General features: G+C 36.4%; 2 protein-coding genes across 2 annotated transcripts; one reads left to right on the plus strand and one right to left on the minus strand.

The window, feature by feature from the left end:
* Positions 1-8,895: 8,895 nt before the first annotated feature.
* LOC126659589 (uncharacterized) lies at positions 8,896-9,964 on the minus strand. Its single transcript, XM_050352885.1, has 2 exons — positions 9,470-9,964; positions 8,896-9,390 (listed from the first exon to the last, which is right to left on the minus strand). The coding sequence occupies exons 1-2, from the start codon at positions 9,962-9,964 to the stop codon at positions 8,896-8,898; spliced, it is 990 nt and encodes a 329-aa protein (XP_050208842.1).
* A 2,677-nt stretch (positions 9,965-12,641) lies between these two features.
* On the plus strand, positions 12,642-16,738 carry LOC126660031 (gamma-glutamyl peptidase 5-like). The gene is made up of 4 exons (XM_050353359.2): positions 12,642-13,206; positions 15,647-15,793; positions 16,016-16,183; positions 16,293-16,738. The coding sequence occupies exons 1-4, from the start codon at positions 12,892-12,894 to the stop codon at positions 16,392-16,394; spliced, it is 732 nt and encodes a 243-aa protein (XP_050209316.1). The 5' UTR covers positions 12,642-12,891; the 3' UTR covers positions 16,395-16,738.
* Positions 16,739-22,759: the final 6,021 nt, after the last annotated feature.

Here is a 22,759-nt window from a genome sequence, read left to right on the forward strand (position 1 = left end):
TAAAAAATAATTTATAAATAAAACTAATAATTATAATGAGATATTTAAAAAGAAAAATTATTCCCCCTCATTCATAATTGATAGTCTTATTCAACTTATGCATATTAAAAAATTATTTCTTTTTAGTTAAAATTACACTTGCCGCCTATAATATTTTATCAAATTATTAACCCATCAATCATTTTAATGTATTTATACTAAATAGCAATTCAAAATAAATCATAAATACCTATAAAATAATTTTAATATTATAGCCATACAAATATTAATTTTTTTATAATTAAAGTCATAATTAATATAATTTAGTTGATTAAAATAAATCAAATAAAAATATACTATTAAATATTCATCTAATATTCTAAAAAAATCATCTAGTTAATCAACTTTTTTTTTTGAGAGGAAAAAATGCTCTTTATTAATTAAGAAGAGATAACAATAAGTTCATTGACCGGAAAAGGAACTTCACCGTCAAAAGAGCAATTTCTACCGATAAACATGCCCCATTTAGCCATTGCATGGGCCACATGATTACAAGATCTTCTAATATGATGGAAACGAACCGGTTTATTCAAAGGAATAGCGAGACAATCCTCAACGATAAGCTGAATATGATCGATTGCACTATGCGGACTGTGAAGTCTTTGAACGACACCAAGGGAATCTGACTCCACAATCAACTCCGAACCACGAATATCTGCCACCATTTTTAAACCAAACTCAACAGCCATGGCTTCAGCCAACTCGACATCAGTAACACCATGAAGAACACAAACACCACTCTTAAGAACCATACCTGTGATGTCCCTACATACAGCTGCTGCAACGGATCTATTCCTGTCAACCGAGACCGCAGCATCAGTATTTAATTTGACAGCAAGGGGCGGGGGAGCATTCCAATTCTGAACATCAGAACCCACCGCTGCACTATCCACCTGATTATCATTACACCCTGCAGAGATCATCGACAGAATAGTTCCAAACAGAAGAGGAGGGGGAAGCCTTCTATTCCCAAACACGATGTTATTTCTGTCATTCCATATTGTCCACAATGAAAGCACAAAAATTTGCAGGTCCTCATCTTTGAGAGAGTTGAACATAGCATTAATCCACTCCACCAAAGTCAGGCTATAGGATCTATCAACCCGCAGACTTAACGGCGAGATTAACCAAAGTCCACGAACTTCCTCGCAATCCTTAAGAGCATGAAGATCAGATTCCTCATTTAGACCACATCTAGGGCAGAATTTAGAAATCATTGGCATTCTTTTGGATAAATTGACGTTACACGCTAAAGAGTCGTGACCAATCCGCCACAAAAAGTGCTTGACCTTTGGTTGGATTTTACACCGCCAAATCTGCCTCCAAAAGCACTTCATCGATGAATCTCCTGACGAAGTGGCTCTATCCCTCTCGACCAGATTACGCGCTTGATAATATCCCGATTTGACTGAATAGAGACCATTTTTGTTAGGTACCCAGAATAGCTTATCCGGAGGTAGCCTGAAGCTAATTGGAATTTTGAGGATATTGTCGATCTCAGAAGGATGAAAAGCAACCTGAAGCTTCTCTAAATCCCATTTAGCCTGGGTATCATCAATGAACGAAGAAACACGACACCCGTCCTGTAAGTTCAGGCAGACAACAGGTTTCATGTAGCTTGAAGAAGTAATCCACTTATCCTCTTTCACATCAATACTTCGCCCATTCCCCACTCTCCAAGCAATACCGCAGTCAATAACCTTCTTTCCCTCAAGGATACTTCGCCACAAGTAACTAGATCCTGGACGCCATCTAGCTTTCATAAACTCAGTATTATGGAAATACTTTGCCCGGAGAACACGAGCACATAAAGTATTTGGGTTCTGAATAAGCTTCCACGCTTGTTTCCCGAGCATGGCGAGATTAAATGCCCAAAGATTTCGAAAGCCGAGGCCTCCATCCTTTTTAGCCTGACAAATAGTTCGCCAACTAACCCACGGGATTTTCCTCTTCTCATCAGTACCACTCCAACAGCATTAGCCGAAGGCCTCCATCCTTTTTTAAGTATCTAGTTAATCAACTTTTAAAAGTAGCAATACGGCTATAATTTAGAATACCTAAAATGAAAATCAATCTATCAAAGGAATACAATTATATGATTATGATACATGAAGTATTATGCAAATCTAAATATTTGAAATCCGAATATCATATTTATAATAAATAAAGTTAGGATGTTGTTACCATTTGACGTGGCATTTGTATATTTACTAGTATATATTTTCAGATATTATTATTTTTATTCATTTAATAAGAGCAAAATTGATTATTTTGGTAACTATAAATTAATTAAGATGGGCAATGAAGGAAAGTTCTTGAAGAGATCTGCTCCCAGTTTACTAATTTGACTTTTGGAAAATATTGAGACACACCCATATGGTGACCAGTCTTAAGACTTTTTAATTAGAGCAAAGATTAGCCGCGATTTACTCATTGTCAAATTAATTAAATTAAGGTTTGAGGTTATTATATTTAGGAATTTTCCACTGACCTTACATTAGTATAAATCTTTTAGATTAAGGAATTATATCTTTTTATTAACTGTACTTACCCTTGTAGACATGATTCTGAAGACATGATTTTTTGTACAATGAAATCTAAAAAAAATGGAAATTGAGAAGTTTAAATACAATATTCCCTTCTAAAAATAATTCCTATAACGTAAACTATACATCTAATGAGAAAGATATTGTATTAAATGTAGCATCATTTTCAAAAAGAAAACAGTTAATATAAAGTTAATTGAAGAACCAAGTAGATAAAAAAAAAAAAAAATTATTTCAGTATTAAGTATAATTTTAAAACTTATTGATATAATGCATATCAAACAAATCATGTTAGATTTGCTGTGTTTTCCCTTCGATTATTTATATTAAGGATATTTAGATTCAATAATTTCAGATTTCAGATATGTTATGTTTTTATATGTGAATATATTGAAGAGTGTTTATCTCATGCAACCGTTGCGCCACGTCATTTTTACATCAAGCCAATGAGCATTTGCGATAGGGAATCTTTTAATTATTATTTATTTTTTTTATCATTCAATTTTCCACATGGCTAACGCATAATTGGTTTGTTGCACGAATGACATGACGCAACGGTTGTGTGCAATAATTTTTCTATATTGAATCTTTCTTTATGTATATTGTATTTTTTTAGAATATTTAATATTATTTTTTCATGAGGTTTGCTATCTGTTTATAGATACATTGATGAAGCAGCAACTTAAATTTATCAATGAGAATATTATTTTTGATGTTATTCAATCATTCTTAAAAATTAAATAGTCACTTTGTAATTTAAAATAACTACTGAGTAGAGCGAACAGATCGCTGAAGTTGCGCATTTAAATAGTTCATATCAACACGATTATACCTTTTTTTTTTGTTTGGCAACACAATTTAGTTATAAATATATTCATCATTTTGAAAGGAATGTGGATATTTTTTTTGAAATACAATCAAGACATAATTACTTGTTTTGGCACTCAAAATATATATACTTGGAAGATTACAATAAATTACTAATATCTTGAAAATAATTGTCAAAGTGTTTTCTCTAAGAAAGTCAATCTTCAAAATTGGAAGTTACTACATATAAAAACGATCCATATTAAATAAAAAAAATTCATAGTGTCTAATCTAATCTATAGTCATTTGAGTGGAAAAAAAAGAAGTCTATAGTAGAAAAGTAAAAGGAAAATATGGTTTACGTTTTGGAAAATTAAAAATTGTCATTATTTACAGATTTTCAAGGATTAGAAGTTAAATTAGTATCCATATAATTAAAAAAAAGAAGGTATATTTCTTATAGCAGTTCCATTGAAAAAAATGAAATATATACTTTTTGATGAAACTCAAAAAATTAATCGTTGCATACTCAATCTAGCAATGGGAACATTCTACTAAAATATGAGATTTTCTTATTTAAATTATTATTTTGCATTTATTATTGATGGATACCGAATCCTACTGTAAGTATAATGGAGCCGAGTTGCAGGAGATCCACTCTCAGGCGACACCGGATTCCCCCTGAAGACGGAAAGATATGAAGGAGATACCGAATCTCTAAGATTCGGTAATACACTAATAAAGACCGAATCCCACATGATCCGCCAAGAGCGCGTCAGGTCCGGGATTCGGATAAACGACTAAATATGGAAACCTTGTCCTATTTGGACACAAACACTACATATGGAAGGATAAGCTCTACTTTAGGAAGATAAGACTATTTAGGAAGACGTTCCTAAATAGGACTCTTATCAGATTAAGGTAGATCTCGACAAATCAGGAGAATCCTTAAGATACGGCCGAATCCCTACAAAGTAGGATTCACCTACCTAATACAACTCTACTAGGTATATTCGTCTACTATAAAAGGAGCACGAGGTATGCCTAGAATCACAATTACATTCATATACTCAAAACGCTGCTCAAAGCTCTAAACTGACTTTAGCATCGGAGAGTTAATCGGACAACCACCGTCCGGTTAGCTTCTACCCTGTTTTGCAGGTTCGCTCACCGGTTCAGAAGGCAGACTCCATCAATTGGCGCCGTCTGTGGGAAAAGCTTAACTAAACTTCAAAAGAAGGAGCTTTTCTGAACTCAAAAACAAATCTCATTGAAGAAGATGACTTCTGAAAGAGTAAACCTGAAAGACCAAACGACACAGAGAAAACGAAAAGCAACAGAACTCTCAACTCCTCCTCCAGTAACTTTTGACGGAGAGGACTTCGGGAGAATAGCCGAAGAGCACAACGAAGCTCTGGTAGTGGCCATGATCATCGAACACTGGAACGTTGAGAGAATCCTAATCGATGAAGGAAGCGCAATAAACCTGATAACAAAAAAGGCCTACGAAAGCCTAGGAGGAGACCTAGCGGAACTAAAGAGAAATGCCACGCCTGTGGTAGGATTTGGGGGCTTGCCAATTAAGCCCAATGGAACAACTACTCTCGACGTCAAGCTAGGAAGGACAAGGAAAAGCGAGGAATTACCTACACGGTTTAGCGTCGTAGAAATCGACCTGCCGTACAACGCGATACTGGGGAGACCTTTCCTCCACGACTCAGCCGCCGTGACGAGCATAAAGGCGCTAACCATGAAGATACCAACGAAACAAGGAATTATCACGATACAAGGAAACCGAGCCGAGGCGAAAAAGTGCTACGAACAAGCAATAAGAGAATCAGGCGAAGCAATGGCAATAGAAGAAATCCTTAATCACGACATCGAAGAAAAAGAAACAGCACCCGAAGGCGAAACAAAGAAACTCCAACTCGACAAGGAGAAAAGAGTAAATCTCGGCGCAAACATGAACCCAAAGATCGAAAGCGAAATCACAGCCATGCTGAAAAACAACGTCAAAACCTTCGCTGCTAACGCATCAGAAATAGTCGGAATAGACCCCCACGTCATTACTCATGATCTAAATGTAGCAGAAGCGGCGAACCCAGTGAAGCAAAAGAAAAGGAAGTTCTCGGAAGAAAAACAGAAAATAATCGCTGAAGAAGTAGAAAAACTGGAGAAAGCAGGATTCATACGAGAAGTCCACTACCCCGAATGGGTAGCTAACGTAGTTATCGTAAAGAAAGCCAACGGAAAAAATAGAATGTGTGTGGATTACACCGATCTAAACAAAGCGTGTCCTAAAGATAGTTACCCTCTCCCCGATATCGACCAACTAGTGGACTCTACTGCTGGACACGCGATGTATAGCCTAGCCGACGCAGCTCAAGGCTACCACCAAATCCAGATGAAGGAGCAAGACCAAGAAAAAACTTCATTCATCACGGAGGGAGGAACTTACTGCTACACGGCAATGCCTTTCGGCTTGAAAAATGCTGGAGCAACGTACCAAAGACTTATGAATTTCATGTTCAAAGACGAGATAGGAAAGCGAGTCCAGGTGTATGTAGACGATCTAATCATCAAGAGCGAGAAGGAAGAAACCCATGCAAAAGATCTTGAAGAAACATTCAGCATACTGAATAAGTTTGGAATGAAGCTGAACCCCGACAAATGCACGTTCGGCGTACAAGGCGGGAAATTCCTGGGATTCATGATATCTCAAAGAGGAATAGAGGCGAACCCCGAGAAGATCAAAGCAATTATGGACATGAAGGCACCAAGAAGCATAAATGAAGTTCAAAAACTCAACGGGCGAATCACAGCACTCGGTAGATTCATGTCTTGCTCAGCAAAAAGATGCTTGCCTTTCTTCAAAGCCCTCAAAGGAACACAAAAATTTGAATGGAATGAAGACTGCGAGAACGCCTTTGAAGAAATAAAGAAATTCCTCGTCACCCCACCATTGCTAAGCAGACCGCTGAAAGGGGAGACACTATACCTATACATCAGCACCACGAACGAGACCATCGGGACAGTGCTGGTAAGGGAAGAAGATAACGAGATGAAGCCAATCTACTACATTAGTCGAGTCCTGAAGGGCGCGGAGACACGATACCCCGAGATCGAAAAAATGGCACTTGCCGTACTGACCACAGCTAAAAAGCTGAGATACTACTTCCAAAGTCACAATGTTGTAGTAAGGACAAATCAACCATTGCGAAAGGCGATCCAACGACCAGAAACCTCCGGAAGATTAGTCCACTGGTCCATCCAACTCAGCGAACACGACATAAGATACGAACCTCGCCCAACTCTGAAAGCACAAGCTTTGGCGGACTTCGTAGCAGAAATAACTCCAACCGAGACCGGCCAACCCAAACCAGCCTTGGTATGGGAACTCCACGTAGATGGAGCATCAAATGAAAAAGGAGCTGGAGCAGGAGCCATCCTCAAAGGACCCGACAAAATCAAGATTGAATATGGAGTAAACATCCAATTCGCCGCCAGCAACAATGTAGCTGAGTATGAAGCCCTAATCGCAGGCCTCGGCCTCGCATTAGAAATAAGAACGGAAATCCTAAAGATCTATAGCGACTCCCAGCTGGTGGTAAATCAAGTCAAGGGAGAATATCAAGCCAAAGAAACAGGGATGATCGAATACCTGAGTCAAGTCAAAACACAGCTTCAACAGCTAGAAGCACAAGGAGGACAATGGGAAATCATTCAAATCCCGAGAGAGGAAAACACCGAAGCCGACGCCATCGCCAAATCAGCGTCAGAACTCGGAGATCTATTCACTAAAATGCAGCTAAAGGAAATTCTCGAGTCACCAAGCACCAGAAAAACAGAGGTCATGGCAATCGAGGAAGCCGACTCCTGGATGACTCCACTGATCAAATATCTAGACTGCGGCGAGTTACCAATAGACAAAGTCGAAGCCATTCGCACCATCAGAAAATCTGCCAACTACTCTTTTCACAATGGAGTTCTTTACCGAACCTCATTAACTCATCCATGGTCTAGGTGTGTCTCGCCTCAGACAGGAGAATCCATCCTAAAGGAAATCCACGAAGGAATATGCGGCGCGCACGAAGGAGCAGTCACCATAGCAAGAAAAACAATACTCCAGGGATACTACTGGCCAACCATCAAAGAAGACGCAAAAGCATTAGTCAAGAAATGTGATAAATGCCAAAGACACGACAACATCAGTCGTGTACCGGCAGTGCCTCAAGGATCAATGGAAAGCCCATGGCCGTTCGCCACTTGGGGGATTGACATAGTTGGACCGTTCGAAACGGGAAAACATCAAGCGAAATTCCTAATCGTCGCAATAGAGCACTTCACAAAATGGGTAGAGGTAGCACCTGTCGCAACCATCACCGCAGCCAAAGTAGAGGAATTCTTCAAGAACGAAGTAATATGCCGATTCGGCATACCCCACACTGTAATAGCAGACAACGGCAAACAATTCAATTGCAAGCGGTTCAAGGCATTTTGCAAAGGACTAATGATCAATTTGAAATTTACTTCGGTGGCGCACCCCCAAACAAACGGAATGACAGAAGTCACCAACCGAACCATAGCACAAGGCATAAAAAAGAGACTTTCTCAGTACAAGGAGAACTGGGTAGAAGAATTATACAGCGTTCTATGGGCATACAGAACAACTCCTAGAAAAGGAACTGGCGAAACACCTTTCAGGCTCGCCTACGGCACTGAAGCAGTAATTCCAGTAGAAATTGGAATACCCAGTATCAGAGTAAACTATCTAGAAGAAGAAACCAATGAGGCTAGAACAAGACTATGTCTAGACCTACTAGAAGAGAGAAGGAATGAAGCGGTAGCCCGAGCCGCTACATACAAGAAGCAAGCCGCAAAATACCATAACAAAAGAATGAATTTTAGAGAATTTCAAAGAGGCGATCTGGTCTTACGAAACGCGGAAGTTGGCAGAGGAAACGCAGGAGTAAAGAAAATGCAAGCTAATTGGGAAGGCCCCTTCATCATAGAAGAAGCTACTGGCAAAGGCGCATATAGACTAAAGACAATAACTGGGTCCATGGTACCCAGATATTGGAATATAGAACACCTGAGAAAGTATTATCAATAAATTCAGGGCTTGTACTTGTTTCCATTTTTGAAATAAAAAGCGATTCGGCGAAACAAATCTTATAGGCTCGCTCGAGACCTAATACATACAACTTAACAAGAATCGTTTGAATCTTAGTTAAAAAATAATTTAGACTCGTCCGAGTCAAATAAATAAAAGGATCCATTCGGACCTACAAATAAATTACACCAGCAGAAGTTTAGATTAACTTCTCAAAATAACAAACGAGTTTAGATTAACTCTACAAATAAAGAAAGGCAATGGTCAAAAGATCATTATATTAACAGAAGAAAAATTACAAAGGATCCGCCCACGATCCAATACAAAAAAAAGAGAGGCGAAAGCAACAAATACTAAAAAGCAAAAAATACAAAAAGGAGAAAATAAAAACTAAGCCTTATTCAAAGCGTCTTGCTTCTGCTTATCAAGCTTCGCCTTCACCTCCTTCGCTAAAGAAGCAGGATCCAACTGATTGACTCCAGAAAGATCGACGCCAGGATTCTGCTCCCGCAGCTTTGCCCCGATCGCCAACCGGTATTGAGTCATGACTTGGGAATAAAAGCTCCCAGAGTCACCCAATCGCCGGCGGAGACGCCCCTCTTCTTTCTTCAGATCATCCCTCTCCTTAGCGAGAGCACCTGAAGAAGATTGTAGAGACTCGACTTCCTCGGACAAAGTTCGAACCCGAGCCTCTAAAGCGGAAATCTCCCGAGTCTTGGTAGATACGGAGGACCTCAGCTGTTGGATCAGACCGGTCGCCTCGCCAGCCTCCTCCTCCATCTTTTGTTTCTCGGAGAGCCAGGATTCGGAATCTCTCTGGAGTTTCTTCAATTGATCCACCGCATCCCTTCGGCGGCGCTCCAAAACAGCGATGGACTGGACCACCTGCGAAAGAAAACAACAAATAAGAAAAACAAAAGAAAAAAGAGAAACAAATCATAATATAAAAAAGAAAGAAGCATACCGAAAAACCGCCGAGACAGGCGAACTCAGCCAAATTATCGCCATGTTCGCGATCAATGGACTCAATGTCCTCTTTTATCATAATATTCTCCATGCAAGCATGAAGAATGGCGACGTTTGAAAGACGAGGCGGATTTTGCGCGTCCGCCCAAGCAGCAAACCGAGGTGCCTCCTCGAAAGACACCCCAGAAGATTTCTTCTTCTTGGGACGCTTGGTAGAAGCCCCAGCCTGGTCCTCAGCAGGACGCTTCTGGCCGGCGGTAGGCAACCCCTTCAGAGAAGGACCTGACTCCTTCGAAGGAAGCAGAGGCGACTCGGAAGTCGCAGCAGGAACTTGATCTCCAGAAGCAGGATCAAGATCCGGATTCACCGAATCAGGCGTCGGATTCGGCACAGCAGTTGTAGAGGGATTAGGAACGCCGCTAGTCACCTCGCCCATATCTACAGTCATATCGACATGAAAATTATCAAGCAAATGTTCAAGAGAAGTCGACATCCTACAAAACAAAACATAACAACAAAGATTAGAAAAATACCTTCTAAAGGAAGATCCGCCAAAAGTATTTCACGGCGACTTAAATACTGCTCTAAAAGAACGCTGTGCTTGGGCTTGTCAAAACGACAATCCGACAGCAAAGACAGGGCGAAGTCCTTCTCCCCATCATCCAAATCAGGTACATTAGTAAGCGAAACCTTACTAGAAGTAAAACTCCGCGAAAAAGAGGAGAAAGAAGAGTGTTGAACCAAGAAAAACTTAGGGGTCCAGCCCTTCAAAGAAGAAGGAAGACTAAAAAGAGACCGATTCGGTCGACCACCAGCAAAAATAAATTCCTCACCCTTTCGGCGGGAGAAAACATAAAAATAATTAAAAAGAGCAAGCGAAGGCTCCTGCATCCGAACCCTGCACGATTCCATAAAAGAACAAAGAAGGCGAATAGCGTTCGGATGCAGTTGGCCCAAAGGAACACCTAAATTATGACAGACCTCTACGATTAAAGACTCTAAGGGAAACCTAAGACCCGCTAAAAGTTGCTCGTGAAAAATTACTATCTTAGAAGGCGAATCCGTGCTATGATTCGCCCGATACGATTTCGCCGGCCTCAAAATAACATACGACCCGGGGAAGCTAAAATCCTCGGCATAACCGAGTATCTGCTCTCTTGACAAGGAGCTCCGCGTATATTCTAGCTCATCACGAGCACCCTTCGCCCCCTCAGTTACTTCTGACATTTTAAAATTTTTAAATGGGGGGGAAACACGGAATGATGAAAAAATTAAAACTCTAAAAGATCAAAAGAAGGGGAAAGAAGGAGAACAAGACGAAGAACAATGCGAAGAACAAGAACAGAAGGAACAAAATCAAAAACGAAGAACTACCAGGAAATTAAAATTAAAGAAAAGGTAAAATACCTCGCAAGCAAATACGCAGGATCAAAAGAAAGGTAAGGAGCAACTTGAAAACGAGGAATCTTGACAGCAGAAGAAGGAAACCCACGAAAAGCTTGAAGAAATTGAAGGTTAGCAGTTGCAGAGAAAGCAAAGGTTGGAAAAGAAAGAAAATGAAAGAAAATGAACTATTATATAGCCTGAACCAAAGAAACTGAAAAGACGAGATCCCATAATACCAATGGCGCACGAAGACACTTGTCGTTCATCCAGTCATAACCCTCTACTGATGGACAACACGTGGCAATACAGAATCTTACTAAAGAAGAAACGTCACCCACAAACATATGAAACGACTCGCCCAGAATACAAAGCGACTCGCCCGCATAAAAGAACTCAGCTCCAAAAGAGCTAAAATCCACTAAGGCATAAATGCCAAACTACTTCAGCTCACTTGCGGGGGGGCTAATGATGGATACCGAATCCTACTGTAAGTATAATGGAGCCGAGTTGCAGGAGATCCACTCTCAGGCGACACCGGACTCCCCCTGAAGACGGAAAGATATGAAGGAGATACCGAATCTCTAAGATTCGGTAATACACTAATAAAGACCGAATCCCACATGATCCGCCAAGAGCGCGTCAGGTCCGGGATTCGGATAAACGACTAAATATGGAAACCTTGTCCTATTTGGACACAAACACTACATATGGAAGGATAAGCTCTACTTTAGGAAGATAAGACTATTTAGGAAGACGTTCCTAAATAGGACTCTTATCAGATTAAGGTAGATCTCGACAAATCAGGAGAATCCTTAAGATACGGCCGAATCCCTACAAAGTAGGATTCACCTACCTAATACAACTCTACTAGGTATATTCGTCTACTATAAAAGGAGCACGAGGTATGCCTAGAATCACAATTACATTCATATACTCAAAACGCTGCTCAAAGCTCTAAACTGACTTTAGCATCGGAGAGTTAATCGGACAACCACCGTCCGGTTAGCTTCTACCCTGTTTTGCAGGTTCGCTCACCGGTTCAGAAGGCAGACTCCATCAATTATGAAATCTCATAAATTACTTGGTCTCCCTGTATTAATATATCTATCTTGGTTAAAAAAAAAATCTGTGAAAAGTGAATATAAAACTTTTGCGTAATTAGTACTATCTAAAAAATTTAAATTTAAATTCTATATGACCACACTTATTTATACCGATGAGACTTCATTATATTTATATTCAATATACGACGTCCGATGAATTTAGAAATTAAGTATTAATTAGCGAAACCTGAAGTATTATCTTATGGAGAGATTATGAGATTTGAGGTCCATCATTTTACTAAAAAAATCAATTTTTGCACCTTAATCCATAAACATTTGTGTAATAATCAAATCAATAATCCACTTAAGAATCTAATAATTCTTAGAATCCTTAAACCAAAACAAATCTCACAGTGTTGTGTGTGTGGGTGGATCATCAATCCAATACAATCCAACCAAAAACATAAAAAAGATATGAAATACAAGGATGTTAGTTAATTATAGATTTCTAGTTGATTAAGCTAATATGTACTACAATTCATAACAAGATTCACACTGACCCCTCAATTTTCCCTAAATTCCAGTCACATTCATTCAACTGTTTTCCAATCCAAAAAATAAAATCTAAAAGAGGGTATTTTCGGTATTTCATTAGATTAATGGCATAATTGTAATAAAAGACGAGATTCATGGTTTGATTGGAAACAAAACCTTAATAAATACAAGGCTTATGTCTTCTTGTCCAACACAAAAACAGAAAAACAGAGAAGGAAATTAGAAAGAACTTAAACCCCTCAATTTCCTCTCTGTTTCTCTCGATTTTCTTTCCTCTCTGTCTTAAATTCTTCCATTCTTTTAAAGAGGAAAGAAAACCCATTTGATTTCTCTCTCTAAATCCCCAATTCCTCCATTTTTTCATAGAGAAAACGGGCCGCATTCGCGATCAAAAACTGCGAAAAAACGTCGAAAAAAATACTTTTTTTGATCCAAAATGGAGATGGGTGGGAAGAAATTTGCAGTTTTGTTATGTGCAGAGGACTCAGAGTATGTGAAAAAGAAGTACGGAGGGTATTTTGGGGTTTTTGTGAGAATGTTGGGGGAAGAAGGTGACACGTGGGCTGTTTACAAGGTGGCTAATGGAGAATTTCCTGATGATGATGAGATTGAATCCTTTGATGGATTTGTTATTACTGGTAGCTGTAATGATGCTCATGGTAATGATGTTTGGATCTGTAAGCTTTTGAATCTGTTGAAGAAATTGAACTCCATGAAAAAGAAAATTCTTGGCATTTGTTTTGGTCATCAGGTAATAATATTATATTTTTTTTGTAATTTTGTAGTGTTTTTTTATATTATGTGTGTGGCCTTTGAAGTGTTTGTTTAGATGCTTTGTTTTTTGTGTAGTAATGGTTTGATTTTGTTTGCTAGCTCTTAGGTGTCACTTGGTTTTGATGCAAATTTGATTCTTTTTGACACTAAATTTTAGAGGTTAAGCTATTAGTATTATACTAATAAAGGTTGCAACTTGGAAGTTTTCCTGGTATTAAGGGAGGTAGAATTGCATTTTTTGATTCTTTATTCATTGATTGAATGGGAAATAAATGCTTGTTATTGGATGGAGTTGACACACAAGCAAATTCTGAAAAAGGGTATAATGGTCTTTTAGATGTAAATTTGATGAAGATTGAAGTGAACTTGCTTACTAAAAGTTGCTTTATTTTTATTCTTTATTCATGAAATGAAGGGGGCAATTAATGCTTTATTATCAGATGGAGTTGAGTAGTTGACACACTAGCAAATTCTGAAAAAGGGTATAATGGTCTTTTAGATGTAAATATTTGATGAAGATTAAAGTGAAAATACATATCATAAGTTGCTTTTTTGATTCTTTATTCATTGATGGAAGGGAAAATATATGCTTGTTATAAGATGGAGTTGACACAAGCAAATTCTGAAAAAAAGAGTGTAATATTCTTTTAAAGGTAAATTTGAAGAAGATTGAAGTGAAAATACTTACCATAAGTAGCTTTAAATCAACAAAACAAGTGTGTTGTTATAATAGAAAACATGAAATTAGCCAACTTTATTAATCTTTGTGGTCCACTTAATGAATATAATGTGGTCCATTAACCGTACAAAGTTTGCAGTGATTAGGATCAGAATTGGTCTAGATTTTTCAGATTTGTGTAGTTCTGATTTGCTGTGAATTTATCTTTTGAGTTACTAGATAAAGAGTCTGAATTTAAGTCACAAAAATGGTCCAACTTTCTTCTTTTTTCTTTAGCTTTAATGGTTGTAGGGTCACATTTTCCATTGAATTTGGAGGATTTGTTTGGCTATTGAATCCTTTTTAGTATGGATTAGTAATCTTTTTCTTAAGTTGTTTGCTATCTAGTTTTGGCCTTGAATTTATGGTGAGTAGATTTGCATGATTGCATCAATAACCTAACTTTTAATTGCTAAAACTTGGTATTAAATGTTTGGTATGTTATCAATCTAAAGTATCATTAAAAGATATGTGATGAGACATTAGCCTATTATGAGGTTTAGAATTAGAGCTGTTAAGTGAGTAGGACATGTGCATAAAAAGTATGAAGTTTATAATTTAATATTGTCTGAAATTGACAAAATTGCTCATTTTGAAGAGTTTTTTAAAATGTCATGTGAGTCATGTGGTCCCCTTTCTTATGTGGGATTGCTCCGTTGTCCTAACTTGAATTTGCAAGAAATTAATTTAATCTTTTGTTTTTAGGTGATGTTGTCAAGAGTTGTTACATTCCTTACTTTTTTAATGATGCTTAAGCGTGTTAAATTATGCTAATGAAGTCATTGTTGTTATGTATGTGTTCATGCCTATATTGTGTTTATAAACTTTTGTTAAAGTTTACAACTAATATGCATAATTTGGCTTTTTTTATCGAATTTCACGCGTTGCAACTCCTATGTCCGAAGCAAGATGTCCTTTCTGTCAACTTTAATTCTTTTGCCACGAAATTTGAAGAATTTATTTTATGGTGGATTTCATTGTGTTGGAGAATTTTGTTGGTGCATAGTAAGATAAGCTTCACATAGTTTATTTCACCTGTGTAAAGTCCATCGAGAGAAATAAATTAATTCAAGATTATCTTATATTAATAGTATGTCGCTAGCAGACATCCTTAATGTGGACAAAAGCTTCTGTTGAGTCATATAAGCCTATACATGCTGTATATTAGTGGAAGATGATAGTTGTCGGTAGATATATCGGACCCTACCTACCTATATGCAGACATGTGGGTACTGTTTGATTTACGATTTTTTTATTACAAGTTTTGTTAGCGTTTGCTTTTCAAGTATGATGTATAATAATTAATGCTTCTAAAATTTATAATAGTGGAGCCTTGCGATTCATTATCAGTGAGATTTCGACACTAAACTTTATTATTGTCCTCTTTTGTTGGTGCTATGATAGGGATGTCCAACTTTTCATGCACACACGTTTTGCTTATGTCTAGTTTTTTTTCACCATTTGTTGCACAAATATGTCGTCTCTTAGCATTGATTGATTGTTCTATTTCATGAAATATCTACACTTTTTGGTAGATTACGATTTGCAAAAGTGATAACTGAGTGAATTGCATATTATGTGTGGCTGCTATTTCCTAAATCATTGAAATTTATGTGGTGCAAATGAATTCCACAAAATTTGTTGTGTGCAACTCTATTTCTTATCCTTATTCTAATAAAACTTTTGTGGTTTTAATCAGATATTGGCACGCTCAATAGGTGGAAAGACTGGCCGTGCTGTTTCTGGATGGGATATAGGGGTGACTGACATTCATTTTTCGTCATCATCAAAGCTCTTCTCATCACCATTAACACCTCTGTCTATAATCGAGTGCCACAGAGATGAGGTTTGTTTATTACAAAATTTAACTTATTAGCACCAAAATACAATAATTCACATTGGTTTACCATGGTTTTAAAAACTGGACTGGACCGGTCAGTTTGATACTCACCTAAAAGTCGGAAATCTGGTTTTGTCACCGGTCCGGTTTTTTAAAACATTGAGATTTATTACTGTTTTTCTTATATGGATAGTTCTAATACTCCATAATCTTATTGCAATATGGCAGGTTCGTGAACTCCCTCCTGAAGCAGAGGTTATGGCTTGGTCTGCAAAGACGGGGATCGAGATGTTTAGGTGCGGTGATAACGTCATGGGAATTCAAGGCCATCCCGAGTACACAAGAGACATTCTCCTTCACTTGATCGACCGGCTTCTCCAACGCGGCTTCATAGAGGTATTTAACACCCTACCATTGTTGATCTCAATCCCTTTTTAGCATTTATCTATCAAAAGCTCCCAATTTGAGTCCATTTTGACTAAAAAACTGTTATTTACCCATGTAGGACTCATATGCTGATGAAGTTAGGGCAAATATGGAAGAACAAGAGCCAGACAGAGAGGCATGGAGGAAAATGTGCACTAACTTCCTCAAGAGCAAATTATGATTATCAAATATTCAATTTCTGTTCTGAAATTGAATTGTATATAAGGACTAAATTGGGAAGAAAAAGTTGACAAAGGGTGTTTTAATGTTAAAGAGAGGAGGAATCAGTTAATTAAGCACACAGCTTAAAATGAGATAAATTAATTAAGGCTTGTGTGCTAAGTAAGTTGGTAGTAGGCATCAAAAATACTTTGATAACTTAAGAGTAAGTTTAGGCCAAATCAGTTCTTGATTTAAAAAGGAGAGCTAGGGTTTTGTTTTAGGTTGATGGCATTATTTGAATGTATGTGAAATTGTGATTTGGCAAGACTTTACATGGCAATAAAAATTTATAAGTTGAGATTATATTTCTAGTCATTTTTTTGTTTATAGCTCTTAATTTGCCCTCATTTTCTCAAGCTTTATGGCCAGTGTTTTAAAAATCAAACTGTTTAATCCAATTGGTGTTTCTTTGTTCCTTGTACACACGGTTCGATTATCGGTTCGACCATTTAATAAAGTATATATATATATATATATATATATATATATATATATATATATATATATATATAAACACATAAATAAAAAATTTAATTAGCGAATTGATTGAAAATTTATAATCGGATCAAATTTTTACTACAGTAAATAAAAAGCTTGTAAATTATTTTGGCTAAGGCATATGACATGTCATTCTCATTGCTGAATTTTATGTATGATCAATCGGACAGTGATATCATTAAAAGTATAGATATTTTTAAAATGTTGATATTGATTTTGTTACTGTTTCAATTAATCAAAGATGACTCTTTTCATTTAAAATGTCTTTTTACATCATGTATGATTAGGGTTGTGTATTTGACCGATTCGGTTTGAAATCAACTGTAATTGACCAAAAACATGTTAAATATTCAAACCGAATTAAATCAAAATATAATTAATCGATATCGAACATAATTAAACTACATATTTGATTGGTTTGTTTGGTTCAGCTAAAAAAAATTGTTTTAAAAGACGATTGATGTTTTATTTTAAAATTAATATAAGTATTAAAAAGAGATGATACCATAAAAATTCACTAACTTTACACATTTTCTTATTTTAATCACGCCGTTTAAAAATTGTCATTTTCATACACCAACTACCAATTTTTCTCTATCTGATTGCCAACTCAACAATTTTATCTGGATTTTTTTAAATGGTGTATGAATTTGAGAAAAATTGGTAGTTTGTGTATGAAAATGACAATTTTTAAACAGCGTAATTAAAATGAGAAAACATGTAAAGTTGGTGAATTTTTATGACATTAACCCTATTAAATTTTTTTGCAATCATCTGAATCATACAAGACCGTTTTAAAGTAATTATTCGCCATATAAACTATACGTGTATAAATCCTCAATTTAATTAAAAAACCTTTCATTGATAAAAAAAATTAATATTTGATAACTTTTAGAAATAAATGATAAGTTTGGTATTCTTTTCGAAATAAATTGAAAGTTCAGTAACCTTTTTGAAACAAATAAAAATTCGGTAATGTTTTTTAAAATAAATTGATAGTTCGGTAACCTGCATTGATAGATTGGAGTTTGAATAATTTGAAAGTGCATAAAGTTGTTTATATTATGACTTTTTTATTTGTATTTTAATATATTAAATGAATCATTCTATCTTTAAAAAAAAAATCAACGTTAGTTTAGCATTTCTCCATTTTAAAAAAACATTCAAAGCATTTTTTAAATGGGGGAGAATAAAAAATATTTTTTGAAAAATGATGGTTAAATTCTGTCGGAAATGGAACCTATAAATAGTGAACAATAATGCTCTGGTAAGCCAGTAAGTTCACTATTTATATGCTGAACCCGATATCTAGGGAAAAACCCATAATCCCATCATTTTAATGCCCCCGCTTGGGTTACAAGCTCTAGCTACAGAGCCCGGCTAGTCAGTTCAACTGTTTTCGAGTTATTATAAAATGATAAACATTGTTACTTATAGCCGATGTGGGACATTATTATTGCTATCATAATTCATAACAATGCACTATATCTAACGACCGATGCCACCTCCGCCGTGAGTTCTCATCACCATAGCTTCAACAATCAAATCCCTCTCCGTCTCCTTCCATTCTCTTTCTACCGCCACCATTGAACAGCGGCGGAAAATAATTTGGATCGCCATAGCTATTTGAATATTTTGATTTCAAAATTGAAATCTAGGACCTGCTACTACAATTATTGTCTCTACATGGCCACCTTAATTCAATTGAAGGGTAGTGTATTCACCTTCAATTTAGTGGTCATGATGGGCTGTGGTGGAAATGGCTTGCGGTGGTAATGGCTTGATGATGGTGGCAGGGGTGTGGGCGGCGGTACTGATGGTGGCAGGGGTGTGGGCGGCGGTACTGATGGTTTGTTGTGGTTAAATTGATCAAATAATGTTGGGAATAAGGTACAAATAAGCCCTTCAACTTTTGAAAAAAATATATATTTATGCCATCAAATTCTAATTCGGCTGATCAACACGGTTCTTAAACCTATACAATTTATACATATAAGCTCTTATCCTAACGGAAAAATAAACGGAGCTAGTCTCATGGGTTGATTTGCACTGATTTTGTAAGTTTAGGGGCTGAGTTGCAACAAATTAAAATTTCAAGGTATAAATATTATTTTTTATAAAAGTTTAAGGATATATGTATACTTTTTATTCAAAGGTGTATGTGCACTTTCACAAATTTCATTAAAAATATCTTTTAATGTGCACTTTCATAAATTTCATTAAAAATTAATCTTTTAATATGTAATGAGCAACTGATTTTATTGTTGAAATATAGTGAGCATTTCGTTATTTCAAATATAAATCATAATAAAATAATTCCATAAATAAATTTTAACTAGTGCTGCCAACGGCATAAGACGCTCAAAAATACTTTTATCCCCTCATTTTTACATTTGTAATTTACGAATTTGAATTCAATTTTAGCATTATCTTTCAGTGTTCAGTTTTCAATTACTTTCACATAAAATCGAAATACTTGTTATAAGGTTAACTGAGCTCACAAATCGCTTGTTCAAACTCAGGATCACATACAAGCGGTTGAAATTTGTTTCCTGTCACGCCCTTAATTTGCATATTCATTGTTCTGTTTCTAGCCAAAAAAAAGACGTAACTATTGCTAATAATATTTTAAATAGAATTAGACCCGCATTTTGTTTGGCTTACTTGAGAATGGAATGCTAAATGTAAATATAATTTAGAGTAAATATATTTTAAAAAAGTGCAATAAATATGAACATATGAAAATAGATTTTATAGTAAAAATTTAATTAAAGTTCTAATTTAAATCGGTTCAGATTACTTAGATTTTTTTCAAAGTAAAAGCCAATACATATTTTAAACCAATTACTAAATAATAAAATAATAAATATATTAAAATAAGAATAAATATACATTTAAATATAGACTTATGCATTAGAAACTAATAAAACAATAAACTATAGAGTTATATTAAAAAATTATTCTACTCGAAATTATATTTAAAATTTGACTATCATTTTTCAAATAAGTCGGTCCAAACAACCAATTTAATTTGATTTAAAAATATTATTAGCAACTAAAATATATTTATTGAATGCAATTATATGCATAGATTTACCATGATGTTAAAAAATGGAACAGGCCAATTCAGCCGGTTCGACCAAAAATCGAATGTCAGTTCGGTTCGATACTCCTCTAAAACCCGAAAATCCGGTTTTATCACTGGTTTGGTTTTTAAAACATCGAAGTCCGTAACCTTATTATGATATGGCAGGTTCGTGAACTCCCTCCCGGAGCAGAGGTTATGGCATGGCCTACAGGGATCGAGATGTTTAGGAGTGGTGATAACGCCGTAGGAATTCAAGGTCATCCTATTAGAAAATTTAAGCTTTATTGATATCAAAAATTAGTGAATACAAGAAGGAGTACTACTCCTTTTATACTGATTACTAAATCAGATTACTTAATGACTAAGCTAACTATACTAGCTAAGAAAACACACATTCTGTGTGTGTGAAATGCCAGGCTGTACTGAGCTGGCATGAGCTGTACAAACATGAGAAACATGTGAAGTTTGACCTTGAAGCTTGATGATTGACTTTAAGCTGATGAGGCTTGTAAGACTAGCTTGCAGCAGCAGAAATTGCAACTTGAAGCTTGCAGCAGCAGAATGCATAATGCAGCTGAATGCAGAGAATCAATAACTCTGTTACCCCCCCTCAAGGTGGATCATACAAATTCTGGAGATACGGCTTGGAGATAGCTGTTTGATAAGTAGATGGAGGTAATGGCTTTGTAAGGCAGTCAGCAACTTGATTAGCAGATGAAACAGGCAGCAAATGAACTAATCCAGAATTCAACTTCTCTCTAATAACATGGCAATCAATCTCTATATGTTTTGTCCTTTCATGAAAAACAGGATTATGAGCAAGCTGTATAGCAGAATTATTATCATAGTATACTTGAGCTGGAAGAGATACTGGTGCTTGCAAATCCTGAAACAAGTAGGATAACCATTGAATCTCACAAACCAGACTAGCAAGGGCCCTGTACTCAGCTTCAGAGCTAGACCTTGAAACTGTAGTCTGCTTTTTGGAACGCCAAGAAATTAAAGATGATCCCAGAAACACACAATATCCTGAAATGGACTTTCTAGTATCAGGGCATGAAGCCCAATCAGAGTCTGTGAAAGCCTGCAGCTTGAGAGCAGAATCTGCAGAAAAGAAAAGTCCAGTGCCAGGAGAACCTTTGATATATCTCAAAACTCTATGAGCAGCCTTGAGGTGTGAATCAGTTGGACAATCCAAAAATTGAGATAATTGTTGCACAGCAAATGATAAATCAGGCCTAGTTGTGCACAAGTATAACAACTTTCCAACTAATCTCCTGTATTCAGTATTATCAACAATAAGCTTGGAAGGATCTTTAACTAGCCTTGGAGAATTAACCATAGGAGTAGAGACTGGTTTACTGTCAAGAAAACCAGTGTCTGTGAGCAAATCCAAAGCATATTTCCTTTGTGACAAATTGATCCCTTTATCAGTTCTAGCAACCTCTAAGCCAAGGAAAAACTTGAGCTTACCAAGATCTTTAATACTAAAAGCAGTATGCAAATAATGTTTGATCTCAGTAATTGCTGCCATAGAAGTACTAGCAATAATGACATCATCAACATAGATGAGCAGAGCAATGAACATGTCAGAATTTTGCTTAATAAATAAAGAGGGATCAGCAGAAGAGATTTTGAAACCTTGATTCAAAAGAGCAGAAGTAAGTTTTGAATTCCACTGTCTGCTGGCCTGCTTCAAACCATATAGAGATTTTTCAAGTTTGCACACTTTTGAAGTTCCAGTAACCATCTCAAAACCTGGAGGAAGTTTCATGTATACCTCTTCATTCAAATCTCCATGTAAGAATGCATTATTAATGTCCAACTGATGAAGATGCCACCCATTAATAGCTGCTAGAGACAGTAATGTTCTTATAGTGGTCATCTTTGCAACAGGAGAAAATGTTTCAGTGTAGTCCAACCCCTCTTGCTGAGTATAACCTTTTGCTACCAACCTTGCTTTGTATCTTTCTATGCTCCCATCTGCTTTATACTTTATTTTGTAGACCCATTTGCAGCCAATTGCAGATTTAGAGACAGGTAAATCTGTAATTTTCCATGTATTATTGTTTTCAAGAGCTTGTATTTCCTTCTGCATAGCCTCCTGCCATTCAACAGACTTTATAGCTTCACTATAAGTTGAAGGTTCTGACATAGATGAAATAGTGAGTGAAAAATGTCTGTGATTATGTGATAATCTATGATAACTCAGAACAGAAGAAACTGAATGAGGGCTAGTTACTGGTTTAGCAAGAGAAGGTGGTAGAGAAACTGAGTATTTTTGAAGATGAGAAGGAAGACTAGTAAGTCTAGTAGACCTTCTTAATACTGGAAAATCTGTATCTGGAAACATAGAAACTGGCTCAGATGATAGAACTGGAGGATTTTGCCAAGGAGAAGATGGATTTTGAGAAGGAGATTGAGATGGAGATGAAGGTGAAGATGGAGAAGAGGATAGAGAATTCTGCAAATGGAAAGAATCATAATCCAGATTTGAAAAACTGGGATTAGATGCTGCAGAAGAATTTGGTACTGAGAAGGGAAAAATCATTTCATAGAAGATTACATCTCTAGAAATGAGAATGGTTCTATTGAGTAAATTATAGAGAATGAAACCTTTTGTGTGTGGAGGATAGCCTAAGAAAATACATTTCATGGCCCTTGAATCAAATTTCTGCTTGTAATCCACCACAGAAGCAAAAGCCAAACAACCAAAAACCTTCATATGACCATATGTA

The sequence above is a fragment of the Mercurialis annua genome, linkage group LG8 (genome assembly GCF_937616625.2).
Source record: "Mercurialis annua linkage group LG8, ddMerAnnu1.2, whole genome shotgun sequence".
In the NCBI taxonomy this organism is placed as follows: domain Eukaryota; kingdom Viridiplantae; phylum Streptophyta; class Magnoliopsida; order Malpighiales; family Euphorbiaceae; genus Mercurialis; species Mercurialis annua.